General features: G+C 40.8%; 1 protein-coding gene across 2 annotated transcripts; it reads left to right on the top strand.

Moving 5' to 3' along the window:
* The first annotated feature begins 1,358 nt into the window (after positions 1-1,358).
* On the top strand, positions 1,359-21,338 carry THBS1 (thrombospondin 1). 2 transcript variants are annotated; one of them, XM_073348815.1, is made up of 22 exons: positions 1,359-1,669; positions 1,950-2,042; positions 2,952-3,529; positions 4,151-4,226; positions 4,511-4,707; positions 4,868-4,993; positions 6,477-6,570; positions 8,409-8,582; positions 9,028-9,204; positions 9,590-9,763; positions 10,373-10,500; positions 10,648-10,800; positions 11,346-11,564; positions 12,204-12,311; positions 13,121-13,280; positions 13,791-13,909; positions 15,949-16,183; positions 16,702-16,929; positions 17,056-17,327; positions 17,827-17,924; positions 18,053-18,192; positions 18,960-21,338. In XM_073348815.1, the coding sequence occupies exons 2-22, from the start codon at positions 1,976-1,978 to the stop codon at positions 18,965-18,967; spliced, it is 3,531 nt and encodes a 1,176-aa protein (XP_073204916.1). In that variant the 5' UTR covers positions 1,359-1,669; positions 1,950-1,975; the 3' UTR covers positions 18,968-21,338. The 2 variants fall into 2 exon arrangements, with proteins under 2 accessions (XP_073204916.1, XP_073204917.1); XM_073348816.1 differs by lacking the exons at positions 1,359-1,669; positions 1,950-2,042; positions 2,952-3,529; positions 4,151-4,226 and adding an exon at positions 4,254-4,316.
* The last annotated feature ends 1,926 nt before the right edge of the window (positions 21,339-23,264 follow it).

The raw sequence follows: 23,264 nt of genomic DNA, 5'->3' as shown, positions 1-23,264 counted from the left end.
TGTGTGGGCACTTGTCTGGAGAAGACTGATAACCTGGGTCTCCTGGTAACAATAACAAGGCTGTACAGATAGATCTGATTAGCTCATAGGTCTCATCCCACCCACTCCATTGCGTGGAAGGGCTGCTGCTGCTCCCACGTCAGTGCCAGAGGACATGAATGGGATTCCAGACAGCTGGAGTAATGCTGGCGAGGGACAGGTTCTGTCAGCGTGCACTGCACCGAGATCCCCTACACAGTAGGAGAGCACTGAAAAAATCAACCACCACCACCCAGGAGAATTGCACAGCTTCCCAGCCATTAACGTACATCTGCTCGGAAGCGCCCGGGGAATAGAGGAGACCGGCACGAGAGATTTTTAGGAAGCAGAGAAAAGAAAGAACTGCCAGCAGCTTCTTTCCCAGTGAACGAATAGCGATTGATGAGGACTTTGGTGACATCATAATTCTCTCCAAAACTCAGGCAAGAATCGCACAAAAAGTACAACTGGGGAGATCCGGTTTGCAGGGGGGCGCGCGGGGGGGGGTGAGTTTCAAGATGCAACTTCATTATTTCCTATAAAAGGAAAAATGCCCTTTCCCCTTTAGGAATGATTAACTTGAGAACCATTCCCTCTCCGGCCATGGCGATCAGAATTCGCAGAGCGCCGCCAAGTGGACAGCTTGGCTTTGAACACTGCGAGCTGGCATGGGACGCGAAGGCTTTTTGAAAGCGTGCCCGTGGTCCGAGAAATGCATCGAGTGAGAGCCCTAACCCGCGCCTCATGGAAGGTCCGTGTATGTTTCACACCTCCGAGCCCCGCTGTGCAAACAGCCTGGCCCAGACATCCAGCAGCAAAGATACCTGTGGAAAGAAAGAAAGTCAAAGAAGGGTTTCAGCCAGTGAACATGAGCACGGATTAGTGTAGCCCCAGCCCAGCTGCGATCAGCAACGAATTAACGACCGGGGTAGGAGGGGGGACATCAGACTGGGGAGATCAGCGCTTTCGCGGCCGGGCTGTTCCCTCCCCTACAGACCCTAGTGCTGAACTACTCCAGAGTGTGGTCTCGGGGGAGCTAGGCTCTCAGGCATTCCCAGCACCGCGAACTGGGGTACAGCAAATCCCTTGACAGGTCTGTAACAGCGGCATGGCAGCGCCGCCACCCTGGGCTGCTGGGCGTGCAGAATCGAGAAGCGGGAGGGTGATAATCGCCCTCCCCCCCGCCCGCCTTTTTTTTTTGGGGGGGGGGGGAAAGTTTGTTTCTCTCTTGTTGTGAGGTAACTGGATAAACACCAGCCCGCTTCCTGCCCGGCTGCTGCTGATTGGCCCGCGGGACTTTCAGGAATGTGAGCGACCCCTTAAAGGCGAGAGCAGCTCCTCCAGCCACTCCACTGCACCGGCCAGGGGCTGCAAGCCAAGGGAAACCTGCGGGGGCTGCAAGCGGCTACCGATCCGCCACGCCACGCCACGCAGGACTCACGGCGACCCTCGGACTGCTCCAGGAACAGGGGAGACCCCGCTGCAAAGAGACGCTGGTCTGCAGAGACGCTGCAAAGAGCGCTCGAGACGGTAACTCACCTAAGAGCCACCGGGAGACTCCGAGGATTTTGATCGCTCTTTCTTCAGTGGCTGCAGAAGATAGTTCCTCCCCTGGGTTATCTCTAGGCTCTCATCATCTTTTCCTGTAAAGGTAAGTGCTGAAGCAGCGCTTTGATTTCCCCCTGCGACGTAATGTAATTTCTAAGAGAGAAAATCGAATCCAGCAGAAGGGGGGGAACCCAGCTGAAATGCGTGGGGGGTCTGTGTGTGTCTAGCTACCTAAGCACTCTTCGCTCGTCTCTCTCTCCCTTCGCCCCACGTAGCCCTTTGCAGCGGTTTCCATCTTCAGGGCACCTGACAAACCTACTGATTGCCCCAAACGTTACTTTTCTGAATGTAATGGCTATGAGATGCCCCTTTATTGTTCGAAGGTTTGTCCGGGAGACCGATCTTTGCCATGGAGCTATCGGGCGGACTTTTCCTCCTCCTAATGTTTGGTGTCTGCGGAGCAAACCAGATCCCAGGTAAGAACAGCGGCTTCATTCTGTACCTGGCGATTATAAAGAGATTTATTGGGTCAATATTAATGGTGGGGATTATTATTATTATTATTTTTTAAAAGGCTTCTGATCTCTTTGGTGCTGACTTGGAAGGAATGAAACCTTAAACTGTGGCGAAGAGCGGCTTTGATATTTCCAGCCCACAAAAATGCATTAGCCTGAGGAATATTCAGATTAGTGGTTATGAACAGCAAATATTTCCTCCTGTGCAGAATTTATGTAACCTTCAAACGAGGAAGGACTGAGCACTCAAGGACTTCAAAGTTGAGCATGGTTAAAAAATGTACCTCAGGAACTAAAAGAAGCCACCTGGGGCACTCTCCCCTAGCTTGCCTGCACTGTCCATTACTTCGCAGCCTAGCCCCTGGGGACCACAGAGAGAAATGGTTTATGTACTAGTTGAGATCTCTGTAGGTGATCAGAGAACTCTCCCCTTAGATCTTAAAATGGGATCTGACAGATGTGGGCACTCTGCTGTCCTCCCTTTGTGTCTCCTGATAGGCTTCCCCTCCTCTACTGGCCCTCAAAACCCCACTCCCTGTCCAGCTACCTTTGTGCATAAATCAGGATGTAAATGACACTCACCTGCATCCCAACTGGACTTCTCATGCCCTTCTGCACAGCAGCCCCACTACAGGGCTGAACTAGCTTCACAGCTGCCCCTGCCTGCACTGTCTCTCCATCAGCTCCCCCACCCCATTGGGCTGACCTTCAACTCCCTTTTAAAGCCCCCACTCAGCCTCCGTGAACACCAGCCTGCAATGGGGCTGAGCTACTTTCACAGTCCTCAGCACCTGAGTGTGTTCCAGGGGTTGCATACCACTCAGCCCCTTCCTGTCCTTGTTCACAGTGCTTGCTCTGGTCTCTCCACAGAGTCTGGGGGCGATGATAACAGTGTGTTTGATCTCTTCGAACTCATCGGCTTCACTCGCAAGGGGGCCGGACGTCGGGCAACTGGGGTGCACTTGGTGAAGGGACCTGAGCCCTCCAGCCCTGCTTACCGCATTGAGGATGCCAGCCGCATCCCAGCCGTGCCTGATGACAAGTTCCAAGATTTGCTGGATGCCATCTATGCTGAGAAGGGCTTCATCTTGTTGGCTACCCTCCGGCAGGCCAAAAAGAGCCGGGGCACCCTGCTGGCCGTGGAGCGCAAGGACAGCTCTGGCCATATCTTCAACCTGGTGTCTAACGGCAAGGCAGGCACCCTAGACCTGAGCCTGTCTGGTGATGGCAAGCAGCAGGTGGTGTCAGTGGAGGATGCCCTGCTGGCCACTGGGCACTGGAAGAATATCACCCTGTTCGTGCAGGAGGACCGGGCCCAGCTGTACGTAGGGTGTGAGAAAATGGAGAATGCTGAACTGGACATCCCCATCCAAAACATCTTCACCAGGGACCTGGCCAGCAGTGCCAAGCTCCGCATCGCCAAGGGTGGTGTCAATGACAACTTCCAGGTTAGGCTCCTTCTCTCAGTCAGCAGCTTCATGGGGATCCCGCAACAAGAGAAACACTTAAAGGCACAGTGGCCGCACCTAGACACCCTAGAGACAGAGTAGTAATGAGAACAGGAGGGGTGCAGCCGCTGATCAGCTTCTGCAAGAAAACTGTCAACATCCAACATAAATAGCCTCCACAATCTACTTGAATGCTTGCATGTTAATGGTGGGTTGTAGAAAATCCTCTTCAAATCCCAAGCACAGTTAAGCTTTAGAATCATTTAGTGAGAGATGGTGAATTTCGTAAGACTACAGGAAGAACTCAAAGTTTCTGAACAGATAAATAGTTGTGTAACAAATTTTAGTAAACAAAAATAAAACCCAGAATATAGAGAGGAGAAGAAAAGACATTGTGCATCTGTGGAGTTATTAGACACTTAGAGCTGGGGAAAAGAGTGTTCAGACTTAGGGCTTGCTATCACTGAGTCAACAGGGGTAGTGAAGCATTCTGGACACATCCCTCACCCTATTGCCTTTGACTTTTATGTTTCAATTGAAACTTTTAAATTTTCTGTGCAAAATGACACTTCTTTCCCCTGTAATTGCGACAGAAAGTTGTCATTTTTCCTCTGTCCACAGGGAGTGCTGCAGAATGTGCGGTTTGTCTTTGGAACAACCCTGGAGGCCATCCTAAGGAACAAAGGTTGCTCCAGCTGTAAGTCTGCAACTTTTTTCGAATCCACTGACCTATTGAAAACAGGATTCCTCAGCATGCTGGGAAGACAAGTTGAGACAGAATTCAGAAGTATGCTGAAATGCAAATCATTATTGTATAACAAATTATATTACCTTTTCAGGCTTATAAACAAATGAATGGACTAGGTGACAGCTATGTTAGCAGATGTTACGCACACTTCAGACGATGAATTTTTCACTTGTAATCTTGAGAGATCAAGTGCATGTATCTATATTAACATGCACATACTGTTTTGTTTTTAGCCACTAGTGCGATCATTACATTGGACAATCCCATCAATGGTTCCAGTCCAGCTATCCGTACTAATTACATTGGCCACAAAACAAAGGATATCCAGGCAATCTGTGGCTTCTCCTGTGATGAACTTACAAATATGTTTGTGGAAATGCAAGGATTGCGGTCCATGGTTACAACACTTCAAGACAGAGTGCGTAAAGTGGTAAGTGCAGAGTAAATCCAAAGTAGTTTTCATTAGCTAGTATTTCACTCTCAAATACAACTTGCCTCTAAGACTTGTAGACCAAACTACAAATGTTGAGACAAAGGAGAGCTTAATACAGAAGATACCTGTGATGCTTTTTCTTTTCTGTTTCATTAAGACTGAAGAAAATGAATTGATTGCCAAAGTAGTGCAGATCACTCCTGGTGTGTGCATTCATAATGGAATTCTGCACAAAAATAAAGAAGAGTGGACTATTGACAGCTGCACTGAATGTACTTGCCAGGTAAAGACTTCTTACAGTTCATAACATGCCAACATCTGTATATAAACAACTGCTACCTAAATGATATTCGTTCTGTAAAAGAATGAATCCTACACAAAACTAGGCACACTTAAACTGCATATTGTATCAGACCCATCTAAAAGACCCATCAAGCACCCAGTGATGTAGTAGGCTGTGCTGTAAATGCAGCTTTCATTTAATGTTACCAAAGAAACATTTTAGAAGGGCATAGGCTAAAAACATCCAACTGATATAATAGTCTATTAACCAGTCTATTTCAGTGATTTGGGGAATGCCTCTGTTTAGTTTACACAAACCAAAAAGTAAACTAAGTTAAATACTTGGGGTCCAAATTAGGCACTCAACTGCACTTTTTGCTGACTTAAATGAATAGGAATGAATCCTTGCCGTTAACTAGAAAATGTAACCAGTTAAAAGAAAATCCTGATTCTATAATGAAACTGTTAATGCCACTGAGTTTGCAGACATTTTGCAGCCTGGAACGAAGGACTATTTCATAAAGTTGGTAACTGCTAGCCAAAACTACCACAGAACCATACAAGGAATTCATTCTTCAGTATGTTCTGTTCCTGTAGAATGCTATAAAATATCCTAAAATGCTGAATAATGCCATAACTATAGTTCCACAGACTTCTTTTTTAAAAACTCATCCTTTTATGGCATTCTTCAAATTTTAATTATACCTTCTTAAAAACACTTTGGAGTACAAATCCATCAAAGCCTGCTTCAATTTGGAAACCAAAGGCTAAGAATTAGATATAAATGGAATACTTGTAGGTCTTCATATTCTTTAAGTTGTAGTCAGCTAATGACATTATGATTCTCATTACTGAATACTGGTAGCTGTCACAATCATTTGCTGCACTCTTTTCTAAAACTATATCTATAAGAAGGCCTGTTGTCCTGAAAGGAACAGAACTGGCAAAAGTATACACTGCATTTTAGTTCTCATTCAGTCTTTAGTGGAGTTTTTTGTTCTGCTTCTGGCTTAAAGATCAAAGCCACATCTAACTATAAATTATGGATTGCTGTTTTTTGAGCCAACTCCACTCAACTCACTTTATATAATCAATTTCAATTCAGATTAACATATGAGAAAGCTGGTTTCAAATTCTTCATTAGTTCCCCCAAAGTTTGAAATATTTGGGATATGATGCAGCAGAGTTTGACTCAGACATTTGGCAGTTTCTTTTGCTTAATTTCTACAAATTCTAAAACATTTCCACTCTTGGTTGGAAAGTAACTAAAGAACAACTTGGGAAAACAGGTCTACGAATGACTGGAACAACTACCACTATTGTGTCAGCTCTAAATACAACAAGGAGTTATGCAGTAGACTTACTACTGAATCTTTTCCAAGAAATTCAGTAGATAATTGTCTTTAGCATTTGATCTTTTTCAGCTAAAATTTCAGCTTAAACTTTATTTGTACTTGCTTAGTTATGATTCTCCTTCTTTGTAGAATTCTGCCACTATATGCAGGAAAGTGTCTTGCCCTCTCATGCCTTGTTCTAATGCCACTGTTCCTGATGGGGAGTGCTGCCCACGATGCTGGCGTAAGTAGTGAAATTTGCTTGGCATTTCTGCTGTAATCTGCTCTGCTGTCTCACTTAGCTAGGTATAGTGTACTAAAATGTACTCTAATTACCACAATAGGGTATAGGATTACACCACTGGAGAACCATTAGCCTTAGTTTGCATTAACTGAATTTTGAGACCCTTAAACGATCCTGCAGTCCTGTCCTAAATAGACTATAGTTGATAATTTATCTATTAAATTCTAATTACCACTTCTCAAAGTAATGACCACTGCAATACTGGAAACCTGAAAATACTTCAGACAGTCCAGGCATGGATCCCATGGCATGTTTGCCATGAAAGGAGGGTAGGGTGGACATTTCAGATGTGGTTACTTGCTTTTGAATTTGGTCTTTATGGCACTGATCCAAAGAAACATGCCACATAAAGGAAGTTTAACTGTCCCTCAAAAGCCCGTATTACAAAATACTGTAGACAAATCTAGTCTGATGTAACCAGTATTGAAACTGGAATGCTCTAATACCAGTCAAACCTAAGTCCTTCTTTTAAATCATCTGAATTTGGAACTGCTGTATTTGGAATTACAGCATTGTTTGAAACTCTGCCTTTATTGTGTAGCTTAATTACAAAATAAACATATTTGTATACATAGTCTCAAATATCTAATAGCTTCATATCAACTTTCTCCAGCAAAATATTTGACTTTTCAATATAAAATTTGCAAAAAGACTCTCTCTTAAAATATCAGAAGTAAAGCTGTTACCATCAGGTTCTCTGATAACAGCTTTTCTGATTAGGTCTCTATCTTCCTCCACAACAAATATAACTATACTGTAAACTATTTACAAGAATATTTTGTCATGATTATACTTTTTTGAAAAGTGAATCTTCAGAGTTTTTAGCAACTGAACTATGACCATAAGAGAACACTAATAACGAATTTAGGAATGACAATAGAAGCAAAAATGTCATAGAACTCAAGTCATAATGAAAAACTTGTTTGCTTTTGACATATCACAGCTATCGCTGTATTAGATCTGAGTGAACAGAGGGTGGCCTCATATCAGTGGCCTCATAACTTCAAAGTCTATGGTGAAAAATAAGAAGCCAGGTACTAAAGTTACAACATGTACCCAATAACTAGAGCTGTGCAGAAGATGGACATTTTGTTTCATGAAAGATTTTGAAATTTGCCTTCATTTTGAATCTGAAAAAAACCTGAAAATTTCAAAATTCTCCAAATCAAAGTTTTGAAAACTTTGTTTTGGACTGAACAAAACACTTCATTTTGATTTCAACTCTTTAAATCATATAATATAAAATTTTTCCAACAAAAAGTGAAACATTTCATTCTGAAAATGTCAAAATCGGATATTTTGACATTGTTAGAACTTTTTTCCAGGTTTCTCCAAAATGAAATTTTGGCAGATGCAACATGATTTTGCAAAGCATTTAGATTTTGACCATTTTTTGATAGAAAATGGTTCTGTTGAAGTTTTTCCAAGCAGCTCAACTTATGGCCTAATGGGTTCAAGATAAGCAGCAATAGAACATACATGCAGCCCTTGCCTAACTGTTAGCTGATCTTCCAAACAGTGACCTGAGAAACTCTTATGAAAGTAAAGTACAGCACTAAAATAGTTGTGTTGCCCTTGCCTTCCTCTGTGCTTGCCACTGAGACAACACCACAGAACCTTTAAAGTTCATGCTGAAATCTTTTGTAAAAGGAAGGGAAATGACATAATTGTAGCCTTTGATTTTTTGGGGGGGAGGGGGCAGGAAAAGGGTTTAAACGTAGTCTATAAAATAGAAGTTTTTTATTCAAATTTTAAGCAGAAGTGTACTTCTCTTACAGCCAGTGACTATGCAGAAGATGGCTGGTCCCCTTGGTCTGAGTGGACTTCATGCTCTGTGACCTGTGGGAATGGGGTTCAGCAGAGAGGCCGCTCTTGTGATAGTCTCAATAATCGCTGTGAAGGTTCCTCTGTGCAGACTCGCACCTGCCACATTCAGGAGTGTGATAAGAGGTGTAAGTATTTCATCTGCTTGCATAGCTCATAAAAATTACCTGAGCCTACCCTTGGCTTCCACAGTTGTAATTTAAGTATTAAATTACCACAAGTCAGGGTAATGGTTTAAACCACAATAAGCTGCTTACAGATGGTACAAAACATTGGTTTCTAGCTCTAGCAGTTCCTAAGGTTTTTGGCTACTAAACTCATGTCAGAATTGAAATGTATGCAATGGAAGCAAGCATGAATGTTTGTTTTGGCACTGGGCCTGAACTAAACACAGCAAAATCTCAGGCCAGCATGCATTTAATTTTTTTGACTCTGTAGCCACGATAGTGGTGTAGTAAAACTGTGGTTTTTATTTAATATTGGCATTCACACACTGCCAAAAGTCTTCTTGGAACTCTGCAGACATGCCTCAAAGAACTCATAGATGGTAATAGGTGTTTGTCTTTTCTGAAGTCAAACAGGATGGTGGTTGGAGCCACTGGTCGCCATGGTCATCATGTTCTGTTACCTGTGGCACTGGCATGATCACTAGAATCCGTCTTTGCAACTCTCCAGTCCCACAGATGAATGGCAAACCGTGTGAGGGTGAGGCAAGAGAAACCAAATCATGCCAGAAAGATCCTTGCCCAAGTAAGTATACTGGTCAAATAGAGACTATTACATTATTTAACTTAAACAACAAGCCTCTTGAGCTGGAAGTTGCTATATAATCTATTCCTGGCATCTGTCTCTTGTTAAATCAACTGTTAGGTAAAATCTCATATTTACAAAAAACTCACTACAGAAAAATTAAATTTAAAAATTACTTTGAATAACACTCAGGCTCTAATTTTAGCAAACTCAGAAATGAAAAATGTAGGGCTGCCATTCTGTCCTTCATTCTTTCACGATGTCTAAGTGCAGCAGTGGTGTTGACACATGCATCAATACCTAGGTTAGATGCAGCTAGTAGAATCTTGCTGAATTTACCATCAGTTTTGTGAATGTTTACACTTTCCATGGATTTGTTTTGTAGTAAATGGAAACTGGGGACCCTGGTCTCCATGGGATGTATGTACAGTCACATGCGGAGGAGGCATTCAAAAACGTGGACGTCTCTGCAATGACCCTGAGCCTCAGTATGGTGGGAAGGACTGCATAGGTGATGCCACCGGGACCCAGGTCTGCAACAAGCAGGACTGTCCAATTGGTGAGTAACTCTAGGTTTAAAAAAATTGTTTTTACATAGCACTTGGATACACTTACATCTTCAAATATCTGTGCAAAAATTACACCTCATCTGAAGTCCTGTATTATCTCCAGTTTAGTGATGGGGAAAACTGAGAGTCAAATTCTGTCTTCCATTGCATTGTTACAAATCTAGAGTAACATAACTGGTTTCAGTGCCATTACTTTAAATTTCTATTTGTGTAACTGAGGGTAGAATATGACAAGAATAGCTGGATTACTTTGTCAAGACATGACGACAAGTCAGTGGCAAAACTGAGATTAGATCTGAAGGAGTTTTTGACTCCTAGCCCCATTATCAATCCATTAGACAATACTTCTTTCTGCAGCTAAGAATGCAACTGAAACCAACAACTTCTTACTTTCATTTGACATTCTAATGTCACTGCCATGTAGAAATTTACCTTTAGTATTTTCCACTGGTTAGTGAGGCTGTTCAAGTCTAAAATGCTGCCATACCCCTCCAAAACAGTCCAAAGAGTTTGTTTAAATTCACCTATTGGCCATATCCAGCACCTTAACAGACTGCTAAAATGATTGACATTTACCATGATCTAATCTTGTGTCTCAGATGGATGCCTATCTAATCCCTGCTTTGCGGGAACGACATGTACCAGCTCCCCTGATGGTTCCTGGAAGTGTGGTGCTTGCCCTACTGGTTACCATGGCGATGGTGTTCAATGCAAAGATATTGATGAGGTCAGAAGCTTGGGTTCTTGTTTGTAGTCTCTCTTTTTTTTTCTTTTTTTAAATAAAAAAGTACAAAACACTAAACTACAAGATAAAAACCAAATGCCCTAAGAAATCCTCTAATTTTCCCTGCTACCCCAATCTTTCTCCCTTCAGTGTCAAGAGGTTCCTGATACCTGCTTTGTCCTCAATGGCGTGCACAGGTGTGAGAACACTGAACCTGGATACAACTGCTTGCCTTGCCCACCACGTTTCACTGGAACACAGCCTTTTGGTCGGGGTATTGAGGATGCCACAGCTAACAAGCAGGTACTGCCAAGTTGAGAATTTTCCTGGTTTATAAAACCTCCCAGCTGCCTTCTGTATTCTAAAGCACCTCCTGAAAAGGTTGAAGTTTTCAAAAAAGGGAAAAAGCAAGTTCTTTACCAGCCTTCATAGTCTGGGAAATTAAAGGTTGTCTGTAAAGAGACAGCATAGTACAAGCGTATAAACTGCTTCAGTAAAATGAGTTTTAGAAGCTGTTGCTTTCTTAGCCTTTTAAAGGTGGGAAGGTGCATATGTCATGAGTTTGGGGGATGAACATTGGTTGAAATGTTGCCAATTCAGAAATGAAGTAAATATTTAACATGTGACTATTTAGACCTGTACGTGCCTGATCCCTTTGAAGATAGGTTTTGAATAAGGACAAATAATTATTAATACTAAGATGGCAACTGTGCTTCAAGATTTTGTTTCTGAAAGATCTAGGATCAAAACAGCCATAAATTCCTCTTGCCTTAGTGGTATATCCAGGAAGAATGAGGGATAGAGACTTCTGCAGTGGTTTTACTGTCTTTGTGTGTGTGGTCTTTTAGGTCTGCAAACCACGTAATCCATGCACAGATGGAACTCATGATTGCAACAAGAATGCCAAGTGCAATTACCTTGGCCACTTCAGTGACCCCATGTACCGCTGTGAGTGTAAACCAGGCTATGCTGGCAATGGCATAATCTGTGGAGAAGATACTGATTTAGATGGATGGCCAAATGAGAACCTTGTCTGCGTTGCCAATGCCACTTATCACTGCAAAAAAGTAAGGATATTCCCCTGTTCTCCCACTTAACAGTTTTAAGAAATTGCCTTAGCATATATCTAAGGAATGTGCTAAATGCTCAGTATTTTAAAGGCTTATGAGACAGTCAGACCTTTGAGTAATTACAGGTATTAAACTACCTATAGTGCAAAATAGGAATATATCCCTTCAGGGATATCATGGCATTGTACTGTCAGAAGTCACAGATTGTCAGAGAAGCTGTTATTACAGTAGTTGAGTCATGCCTGTAACATTCAGGAATTCGGAACATTCCAGTAATTCCAAAAATACCACATCTATGTTCCTACAAAGAGCGACCCATAAACTTTCTCAATGTCATAGAGAAAAGCTTTAGGCAAAAAAGATACAGGAGGAGACTTTCAAAAGTGCTTAAGTACCATCTTCAAAAATAACATGCACTTAGGCTTCTAAGTGACTTCTGAAAACTTTATCTGCAGTCTTTAAAAATTATGATGACTGGTTGAAATCAATGTGATTACACTGAGGTATCACCAGTGTAAATGAGATCTGAATTATGCTGTATAGCTCTAGCGGTTCACTCTCTTAAAAAAAAAAAAATAAAGAAAACATGGCATTTATGCCTGGGATAAAAATACTTTTGCATTTTCTCCTTTCTAGGATAACTGTCCCAATCTTCCCAACTCTGGGCAGGAAGACTATGATAAGGATGGAATTGGTGATGCATGCGATAATGATGATGATAATGATAACATTCCAGATGACAGGGTAAGGCTACATGAAAGATTCATGCCTTTTCTAGTGTAGCTTTTCCTTTCTCCACTCCCAGTGGTCAAGTCCTGGCCTCTGACCTTAATCTTAACAGATGATTTTAGGAAATTGACAGGGTCAAAGGGAAAGATCTCTATCTGAAAAGAGATGCCTAACTCTGATTGCATCTTCAGTAGTTCCAGGAAGTAGCTGCAGCTGCCTGAACTTTGAAAATGAGATTGACTCTTGACTTCATGCTTTCATAGTCTCATGCAGGCAAAAAGACTCTTGAGACAGCTGAAGCGTCAGCAAGTAAACAGTAACATTCCAGCATGCAGGTGGCTAATCTTCCTCCTCCCATTCTTCACTTCCACATTCTAGTTGTTGGTTTACAGTAGCAGCCTAACCAAGGTTTTCAGAATGTCATTGTAATTCACTGCAAGTGAGAGCAACTTTATCACTTCTGCTATTTACACCAGTGGTAAATTTGGCTGAGATGCAAAGGGCTTGAAATATTGGCCAATGTTGTTAAGTAGGGTGCGTGGTTTTTTGTTTTTTTAAATCTAAATTTGTTTTATTCCACTTCTTCTTCCCAGACATCCTTTGGATCCATTACAATCTGAGTGTTTATTTATTTTTTTAAGGAAACTGTAGTTCTGATCTGCCCACTGAAGAGGGCTTAACTAGTTTGAATTTTCAAGCATTTTCTTAACTTGCATTAAATGTCCTCCTAAAACAAATGTCCTACATTTGCATTGTGTTGGTAAAGCACCAAAGTAGTTCTCTGTTTATTAATAGTGGTTTTGGACCTCTCCTCCCTCTTGCAGGACAACTGTGCATTCATTTACAACCCACAGCAGTATGACTATGATAGGGATGACGTTGGTGACCGCTGTGATAACTGCCCCTACAATCACAACCCTGATCAGATTGACACTGATAACAATGGAGAAGGAGATGCATGTGCTGTGGATATTGATGGAGATGGTAAGGTGTTCTGTTGCCATTTCCACACTCCTAAACGTACAGATAGTTCAGTACTGCATAGATGGCAGTTATATGTTGCCTCTGTTGGTACCACTGTCTTGTGCAGGATAGAAAGTCAAGTATGTGATCAAGTCACCTCCTAGTGACTGAGGCTATAAGCACTAATCCTATTACAGCCAATGGAAATCTCCTTTTAGTTTAGGAGCCTATATTTTTTGAAGCAGATGGTCCTGATTTATAGCCCCATTCACACTGGCAATGGGTGAGAGATATAACTTATGAAGTCCTGTGCTATCCCACGGTTGTAACAGGGGTTGCAATTAGTGTTCGATAAATTATTGTAGATTATGCTGTACAAGTGTGGGTTTTTTAGCAACATACAAACTGTTGGCTTAATTGTCAACCTTATTTACTTTTTGCAGTTCCACTGCCAGTTTACAGTACTCAGATTGTGGAGCTTATGATCTATGTAAGCCACTTGAATTCTTCATCTCTTCTCTGCTCCTTTAGGCATTCTTAATGAAAGGGACAACTGCCAATATGTCTACAACGTAGACCAGAGGGATACAGATTTGGATGGTGTTGGGGATCAGTGTGACAACTGCCCTATGGAACACAATCCAGACCAGGTAGGTTTTTGTATTCTGACCTCTATCTGCACCTGCTATTCAAATCGTATTTCCCATTTAATTTTTACCCTTTGTTATACACACTGTGCTGACATGATGCCTTTATCAGGTGATAACATACCTCACAGGAAGCTCACACAGCTGCTAGCTATTGTCTGAAATTGAGTAATGGAGGTTTGTAGGACTCTTGCTTGAAGTCATGTGTGTCCTGAGCATTTTTAATGGGAGACACTCCTCCTGTTTGTAAACTTGACTATGGATCTTGTCAGTTGCAGTAACTCTGGGAGTACAGCATGAAATTTACATGGGTTACAACTAATAGTAAACAGCCTATGAGAATTTCTTCTCAGTGATTCTACTGTACAGTCTGGAGTGTAGTCAAATGAACATGCTGTACAAGAAAAACTAAGACTATGTAAATTACAAATAGAGACACACGCATTACTAGGGCTGGGGTTAAAAAAAGTGGATCCAAATTAGCTAAAAATAGAGGAGTAATGTGACTCAAAGCAACTGTTGCTGTTTTTTTCTTTTTTCTGAAAAAAAATCAACCCCCAAACACTTGGCAGGTGCTTGACATTAATACAGGGTGTATGCAGAACATCTGTGTGTGCTAGAAATAGAGGTAGCTCGTAGGCACAGCAGGGCCAGAGGCTTAACTAGTGCAGTGCATTGCATTTCATTTTGTTTAGACACATTGCTTTAACCTTTGTCTCAAAAAAAAGCAGTACAAAACAACCACATTTCAAAAGATTGCCTTTGCCAGTACAATAAGGGTAATGCTGCCTGCTTTTGCCTCTTTATGGCCAAGGCTCAAAGGCATATTCCAACATTCATAAATAATATGAAGACTAATCTTTACAAGATTAAGTGGAGGTGAGGGAGTTTCCAGCCCCTTCCACTGAATTTGCTGGTTCTAAGACACTTGACAGCAGCAGTGGGTAAAGCCTGTATAGTCCTGTCAAGTAAAAGGCAGTAAAATGAATAGCTTCAGGGGCATAACTGGAATGCTTGACTTCTTCCTAATAGGTGGAGGTGAAGTGGGGGGAAGCATGGTCCATTCTATTTTTGTTAGGTTTTTCACTGGCTTTTCATGGAGCGTTTTCTTGAATGGTTGTTTTAAATTAATCCACAAAACTCTCACCTGTAAGTATTGCTGTAGGGTAGCATATTAAGGAAAAAATAACTTAAACCCTAGCACTTGTAGCAATTCAGAATGTGTAAGTTAAAATGGCCTCTGACATTTCAATAACTCCTGGGGTCTGAGGAGTGTCTGCAAGAATATAGGACAGGCTAACTTTTGATAGCTCTAGCAAATATAAAGCTAGATGCCATGTGATCATATTACAGAAACTAACTTAGCAAACAACAAGATGCAAAAGTATATACAAAATGCAAGCAGAAGAGGGTTTTCCAGGTATAGCCCACTACTAAGGGAAGTAACTATCTCCTTACAATACCACTTAGTCTCTATGTTTATAGAGGGCTTTGGAGGCTGTTTCTGTAATTAAGAAAATTATGACATGGAGCGGAAGCCATACAACAGTCTGTCAAAATGTTCTTATAATGTAAGAGTGATCTAATGGCTAGGTACATACTGAAGTCAGTTTCATATGGTGCTTGGAACAGAAAGATACAAGGTGCAAGATGGAGGGTAAACTGACACTAGATCTCTGCAAATCTCATGGAGTAAATAGAGACTACTCTGCAGCTGCAGAAACATTACATGCATAATTGTAAAGCTCCTGGGAAAAAGTTGAAAACCACACTACTCTCTGAGCCCCAGATGTTCAGATAAATAAGCCTAAAGCAATTGGTTAGTGAAATGTTAATAATAAAGTAGTTCAAAAGAAGTTAGCACAACTAGTCTCATCTGAATTGCAAAATGAGTGTAACAATTTAGCACTGGTCCTTTAAGGGAATAGCAATCCTAAATTCTAGCCTTGTATTTCTGTCTTTCTTGTCAGCATCCTCAAGTGCTGCAAGAAGTGTTGTGCATTTTAAAGCTTGTTCTTCAAGCTTTCCCTCTTCTCCAACAGGAGGATTCTGACTCTGACCGCATAGGTGATAAATGTGACAACAATCAGGACATAGATGAAGATGGCCATCAAAATAACCTAGATAACTGCCCCTATGTGCCCAATGCTAATCAAGCTGACCACGACAAGGATGGCAAAGGTGATGCCTGTGACCATGATGATGACAATGATGGTATCCCTGATGACAAAGATAACTGCAGACTGGTTGCCAACCCAGACCAGACTGACTCTGATGGTAAGTAAGATGAACATTATAATATCAAAACCAGTAATTTCCCATACAGGCTTGTCTAGCATTATATACCAATGTTTAAAAAATTCTGTTATGAATAACTTGTTCTCTTTTTAAAAGATTATTAAAAAAAATGTACAGTTTGTATTGGTATTATGTCATTCCTTTTTACTGTAGATCTTATGCTGATTCCCCATATCTTAATGAAGTTTGGGAATATGCCAAAATTGAAGAAATATTGGGATAGGGAAAAGGGGGTCTGAACACATTAATTGCTCATGGCTACTGTAATTAATGTAAACCTAAGCCATATCTTTAAAAAAAAACTTCTTGACACTAAGATACCAGGGTGACTATGTAAATAAATCTAGGCTTCTTGTAGTAGAGACACAGCCAAAACATTGCAACGGATTTCCATCTGAAGTGTCATGTATGACTTTGAGGCAACCGTAGTGATACATCATTCTCAAATTATGCCAGTGAGTTTTCAGAGTTGTCACTGTGAAGCTATACTTTTGTAGGTGATGGACGTGGAGATGCTTGCAAAGATGACTTTGACCAAGACAATGTGCCAGACATTGATGACATCTGCCCTGAGAATGTTGACATCAGTGAGACAGACTTCCGTCGATTTCAGATGGTTCCCCTGGATCCTAAGGGAACATCGCAAAATGATCCTAACTGGGTGGTTCGTCACCAGGGTAAAGAGCTGGTTCAGACTGTCAATTGTGATCCTGGACTTGCAGTGGGTGAGTAGAACATTTTGGATCCTCTCTCCTCAGTGTCTTATAAAAGTCTAGAAACTTAGCTTTAGGTTCAGCATAAGGCTAATAAAAGCAGCAACTTCAAACCTAGTTTCCTTATTATTCACCCAGGATTTGATGAATTCAATGCTGTGGACTTCAGTGGCACATTCTTCATCAATACAGAAAGGGATGATGACTATGCTGGCTTTGTATTTGGTTATCAGTCTAGCAGCCGTTTCTATGTAGTCATGTGGAAGCAGATCACCCAGTCCTATTGGGACTCAACACCAACCAAAGCTCAGGGATACTCAGGTCTTTCTATCAAAGTTGTGAACTCTACCACAGGTCCTGGAGAGCACCTTCGAAATGCTCTGTGGCACACAGGAAACACCGCTGGGCAGGTAAGAACTGCATTTGTGGTTAATTATTTTCTTGCACCTGAGGCCAGGCTTTACTCTAACAATAAGCATGGTAATTCTGGGGAGTTTGTGCATCCTGTTAGTGTAGAAAGGGGCTCTTAGAAGAAATAATGATTTGTAGTTGTAGGATTTTGTGTATAAACTTGACTATGAAGCATATGCTCTACATAGTTTCCGTTTGGAGCTAAGGGACTCTACTAAGCTTAAAACAAGTAGGGAGTCCATTATTTCTGATGGTCTTCTGAAACATTCAACATCCAGCACTAGGCAGATTGAATAATTAAACAGGAACCTCTCTAGGAGCGGAGTTAAATCAGATGCATATCAAAAGACTCTATTCAGAGCCTGTCTTTTGGATACACTGTCCAGCTGTACGCCCTTATTTTGAATATAAAAAGCTTCTCGAGATGTCATGGTGTCAAAATATTGCCTAAATAATTGGATTCCTCTGGTTATTTATCATCGTATCCTTCTTTTTTAGGTGCGGACCTTGTGGCATGATCCTCGTCACGTAGGTTGGAAAGATTTTACTGCCTACAGATGGCGTCTTAGCCACAGACCAAAGACTGGCTACATTAGGTAACCATTGTTGAGATATATCTGAAGGGACTTGAGGGCAAATGTCATTTTGGTAACGGTTAGCCTTATGTTAAAGATAAAAACTTACCACAGCTGACAAGGATGATTTATTACTGCTCTTCTTGCAGAGTTGTAATGTACGAAGGGAAGAAAATCATGGCTGATTCAGGACCAATCTATGATAAAACTTATGCTGGTGGTCGGTTAGGATTATTTGTCTTCTCTCAAGAAATGGTGTTCTTCTCAGATCTTAAATATGAATGCAGAGGTAAGGATGGCATCTTGTTGGAATGACATTTTACTGAAGTACACTGAAATGACAATTGTTTTCTTAAGGCCACTTTCTTAAACAAATTTAAAGATGAAATTTATCAGTTTAAATCTTGTGGGATTATACAACATTTTAATAATCTTTTACTACTCTTGAGCCACATGCAGGATTTCTTTTGAGATCTGTGTTGTGCAGGGATGGGTAGAGGACATCCCGTTAATGAATTTTGCATAGTTAAAAGTTACCATCCACTAAAAGTGAAATGTTGAAGAGACTTAATTGCAGGACATGATGTTTGAAGAGGCATATAAAATATATTTACTTCATGCTTTGAACTACAGCTAGTGATTTTTTTAATACCTGGCCGGATTTTTCAAATGCATGTGCATAAACTGCAGTGTGAAAAGAGAAAATCCTTACTTACATATTAATGTACACATATGCACATGCAAACATACCCCAATTGGCTTGGACCCATGCAAAATGTATGCACAGCTCATGGTTTATGTGCCCATACAAGTCAGGGTTTATGTGTTCAGCTGAGTTAGGCTAGGTTTTCAAGTGTGTATGCACTCTATCATATAACTCAAATCTTTCTTACATTCCTGACCATTTCATACAAAAGTCTGGCTCAAGAAATTGCTACTAAAGGGGTAAAGAACTGCTTTTCAGATTAGTCCCTAACTATAATTATGATTGATAATACAGAAATATTTTAACTCATTCTGTAATTTTTCTGTCTCCCCCCTGCCCTTCCTCCACAGATCCATAATCACGAGGTTATTGATCCAGAGACTATTTAAAAATGCTGGTATTGCACCTTCTGAAATGTTTAATATTTTACAAACCCTGGGACCATTGTATTCCTTCCTTTCTTCTGTCTGCACAAATGTGGACTCAAAACACATGACCTGCCTCAAGAATGCTTTTGAAAGAATGAAACTGAAAGTAAACTCAACATATGACCTCGGCTAAAATGGAAGGAAACAAATGTGTTTTTCATGAATGAGAATTTTTCTTCATCTAAAAAGCACACCTGTGCTTCAGTAAAAGACGTTTGCTTTGCTGTTTTATCACAGTGCAGTGTCACTGCCTCTCTTTTAGTGGTGGTCCCGCCAAGTAGCATTTTTGTAATAAGAACATCTTTGGATGTGCTTTGGACTACTTAAAAACAAAAGATATTTCAATATGTGGGGAAAGGGGATTTGGGATGGGAGGGTGGACTTTTAAAGGTTAAACAGAAAATTGCCATGCTTGTCTAAAAGGTGCCTATGCTCTGGGGTTTATATCCGGGTAACTTGGAGAAACTGTTACATTTTGGACTAAATATCTTTCAGGTGACAAATATATTCCTTGATTTAATGACGTAGACTAGCTGTAGTAGCAAATTAATCCATACAGTATAAAATAGAAACTGTAAAACAGATCCCCAGTGGGGAAGAGGGAATAAAGATTGACACACAGGATTGTACCGCTTGGTAAGAACAGGGATTCACAATTGGAATCTAGTGCCGTTGCCTGATTAAATAGAGATTTATTTTATTCCACATGTAGCAAGTGCAGATGTAGCAAGAACTTTAAAAAAGGTGCTGGAAAGCACACCAGCTCAATTAGCACCTCTGCTGGCCTTCAAGGAACAAGAATCTTTGCTTTATATTTTATGGTTAAAAAGGCACAACAAATGACAATAGTAACATTCCTTTTTCTACAAATTTCATGGACTTTTTTTAACTCCTCACTTTTTGGGAGGAGGAAGAAGGCTGTAGATAAAACCTTAAATGTAAAATATTTATTTTTTACTTATCCTGGATGTCATAATGACTGAAGGACTATTGATAAAACAAAACAAAATAAATGCGTCAAGACTATCCATAGAATCATTGTTACAAGTCTTCAAGACTGTACAATTGTAAATACAGATTATTTATTCTGTTCTATACTGAACCTAGATTTTAGTTTAGAAAGCTTTTTGTTTGGATCAGATAGCTGAGATGTATTAATTACAAAAAGCAACTTTCCCATAGAGAATGTGGAGAACAGGGAACAGCAGCTGGAGGGAATGGAATGTTTGTTGGCTTTTTCTAAGTCAGCGTTCCATGTATTGGTTTTTTTACTTCTTTGTGCAAAGCAATTGGTGATGGCCTGGTAGGTTACCTTTCTGCTTCTTTTAAAAACAAGTCCTTTTTTATATGTTGTCAGTTCCTATCTCTTGTGCCTGTTACTGGAGGGACTAGACAGCATTTGTTACTAGTTAATCATTTATGTAGTGCCATTAGATGTTCATGGTGTTTTACAATTGGTCAACAATATGCCAGACAAAGAACAGAATCCCTGCCCTGACAAGTTTTCAAACTAGAGGCACAAATGGCACTTGTCTTTATGGCATTGGATTATAGCCATTTATGAAGTTGCAGGTTGCACATTGGAATGATCCATGTGCAGTGGTGAAAACAGGAGTGCTTCACAGAGAAGGTGGGATTTTAGGAGCTCCTGGGAGAGGGTGGCAAGACATACATTAATTGAAGCTTTTCCAGGTGTAAAGGGCAGCATGATTATACCTATAATCCTTTGTCTTTCCGGAAAAAAAAATAACAAGGTGAAACTTTTATGTACAAATATTACCTCATTGTGTGACTGAGAAAAAAATCTTTGGATCAAGCAGAAGTTAAATGTCTAACAATCTTTAAAGCTACTGTAGAACTTTTAAAAATAAACGCTGTACATAGTCAAATTCTCTTTGCGGAAAAGTATATTCCCCATAAGAAAATGGCATTGAAACAATGTTAAATATTATTTCTAATGTTGTGTTATATTTTTGTCATCTTGTAGACCATTGCCTGTATTTTTATAAATTATTTTTCTCATTGCCATTGAATAGTTAATCTCATAATTGTGTAGATACGCTATTTAAATAATTTATCAGGAAGTGCTACCTGTAGAGTTAGTATTTCTATTTTTATAAAATATTTGCACACTGAATTGAAGATTTTTGCTCCCCCGCCCATGTTTTTGCTATTAGCATAATTTTCTGAGAATATGCTTTTTTGTACACATTTTTTTAACCATTTTACATTTTAAAGCTCTGTAAATTGTACAATAAAATTTCTTACATACAAGGAACAATAAACCAATATGGAAATTTATATTTACATAATTTTTAATCCATTTTTCATTTCTTCTTACTATGATTCTATGGGCCACTTGAATTAATGGGTCAGTGTACATTAACTCAGTTGTGAAGGCTCAACTCAGTAAGGATAGCAAAGTAATATAGTAATGATATAAAAATGAAGATTTTCCTAGAAACATAGAACAGGGCCAGGATTGAAGTCAATGGCAGGATTATACCCCATATGTTAAGCACCAAATGAAAGAATGATGCAGACGTGAATGTGTTCCATACTGTGGGCATGCTCCATGAAGGCATAGCTAGTCAACATGCATTAGACTATGTCAATAGTATCCACTGACCTGCTATTGGAACCTGGTAGTAGAATGTCAAGTTACTGGGGCATCACTCTGGGGAGTCTTCCCCCAGACAACCATAGCTAGTAACTTAAAGCTGCCACCTGTTGTCAGAGAGAGAAGGAGGGTGAGGTAACATTTTTATTGGACCAACTTCTCGCCAACAGAAGTTGGTCTGACAACAGATATTATCTCACCCACCTTGCCTCTGTAATATGCTGGGACCAACATGGTTACAACACCACTGCAAACATCCACTGTCAGGGCCTTTAAGTAGGGCAGTGGTAGAAAAACTGACCTTACAGAAGGCGGTGGGAGCAGGGAATAGGAGAATCATTCTGTAGAGTGCAGCTGTCTCAGCAAGGTGCAATTTTCAGTCCCCCTGCACCAGCACGGGGTTATCAAGCCCTTACCATTAATAACATGATATGGCAACCACTCCAAATAAATTTAGTGTATGGCATATGTTATGGATTTACAGTGTCTGTGCTATGCCCTGGCCTTTGAATAGTCTTCTGGGGCTACCCCTTTAGTGTGTCAGACCCCCACAGGTTCACCCTCTTCCACAAGGGTAGGTCATGCAGCCTCAATGACTCTGGGAGTGAGCTACTGGCTCCAGAACTCCTGTTTCACACCATTAGCTCTGCCCAGGGGGTTTGAATGAGCTAGACAGATGTTCAGAGACACTTACCCCGTTCAGAGATCAATGCATGTCAGTATGTGCAGCAACACCAGGCAGCCTTCTCAACACCAGGTTGGTTTTAGTAGTCAGCTGTGATACAGGGTTGGGAAGTCCTCAGGTTAGTATAAAGAAGAAAGGTTAAGACAGAGTTCATGCTGGCCAAAGTCAGGGCTCCACTAAGCCACGCTGCTGTAGAATCCATCTAGTCTTTCTCCCTCTCAGTCCCAAATGAGCTGCTGTATGTCTGTGTGAACCCAGTTCTTTACACAGCTCCTGTCATCTTTGTTCTCTCAACATCACCATACTATGTTTGCATGTTGAGTTACTTTTGCAATGAGGTGTCGATCTTTGGGGTTTCCATTATCCCTGTGTAATCCTTCCATTCAAACATATGGATTGCAGCCCTTGATATCTCATTCACCCCCACCCCAGACAACTATGTGACATACCTCATGCCTTCTCTCTGTTCCAGAAGAAATGTTTAAACCTTATTGCACCCACTGGGTAGCAATACCAAGCCAAATGGGTCAACTAATATGCCTATCATTATAAAAATACTACAGAAAATTCCCACTTCTAGTACAGCACATACTTCAGACGAATTGTCAGCAGCTTATATATGGAACTCACTGCTGAAAAGTAGTGAGGCTGAAGTCAGTTTGCTCAGGAATTTCTCAGTTGTTGCAATAGCAAATCCTAGAGAATATGCAAAAATCTCATGATGGCACCCAGGACCCTCTGCTACTTTTCAGGGTGTAAACTCTAACTTGCTCTAACTTGAGTGGAGCTACACCAATTTACCATTAGTTGAAGATCTGTCCCAATATTCCTTTTTCCACAGCTAAAAGATTGTTCAAGACACCAAAAGCATACAGACACCAGTGCTAGCACCTGCTGCCTGGTCTTGTTGTCTTCAACTGGA

This window comes from Lepidochelys kempii, chromosome 6, assembly GCF_965140265.1.
Source record: "Lepidochelys kempii isolate rLepKem1 chromosome 6, rLepKem1.hap2, whole genome shotgun sequence".
NCBI classification, from domain to species: domain Eukaryota; kingdom Metazoa; phylum Chordata; order Testudines; family Cheloniidae; genus Lepidochelys; species Lepidochelys kempii.
Note: the sequence above shows the minus strand (reverse complement) of the source record. Positions and strands in the feature narration are given on the sequence as shown.

Coding starts and splice junctions, on each gene's coding strand:
- THBS1 (XM_073348815.1), top strand. CDS start 1,976: ATGGAGCTATCGGGCGGACTTTTCCTCCTCCTAATGTTTGGTGTCTGC. Junction 13,281..13,790: donor TGTGGATATTGATGGAGATG/GTAAGGTGTTCT, acceptor CTGCTCCTTTAG/GCATTCTTAATGAAAGGGAC. Junction 16,930..17,055: donor TGATCCTGGACTTGCAGTGG/GTGAGTAGAACA, acceptor TTATTCACCCAG/GATTTGATGAATTCAATGCT.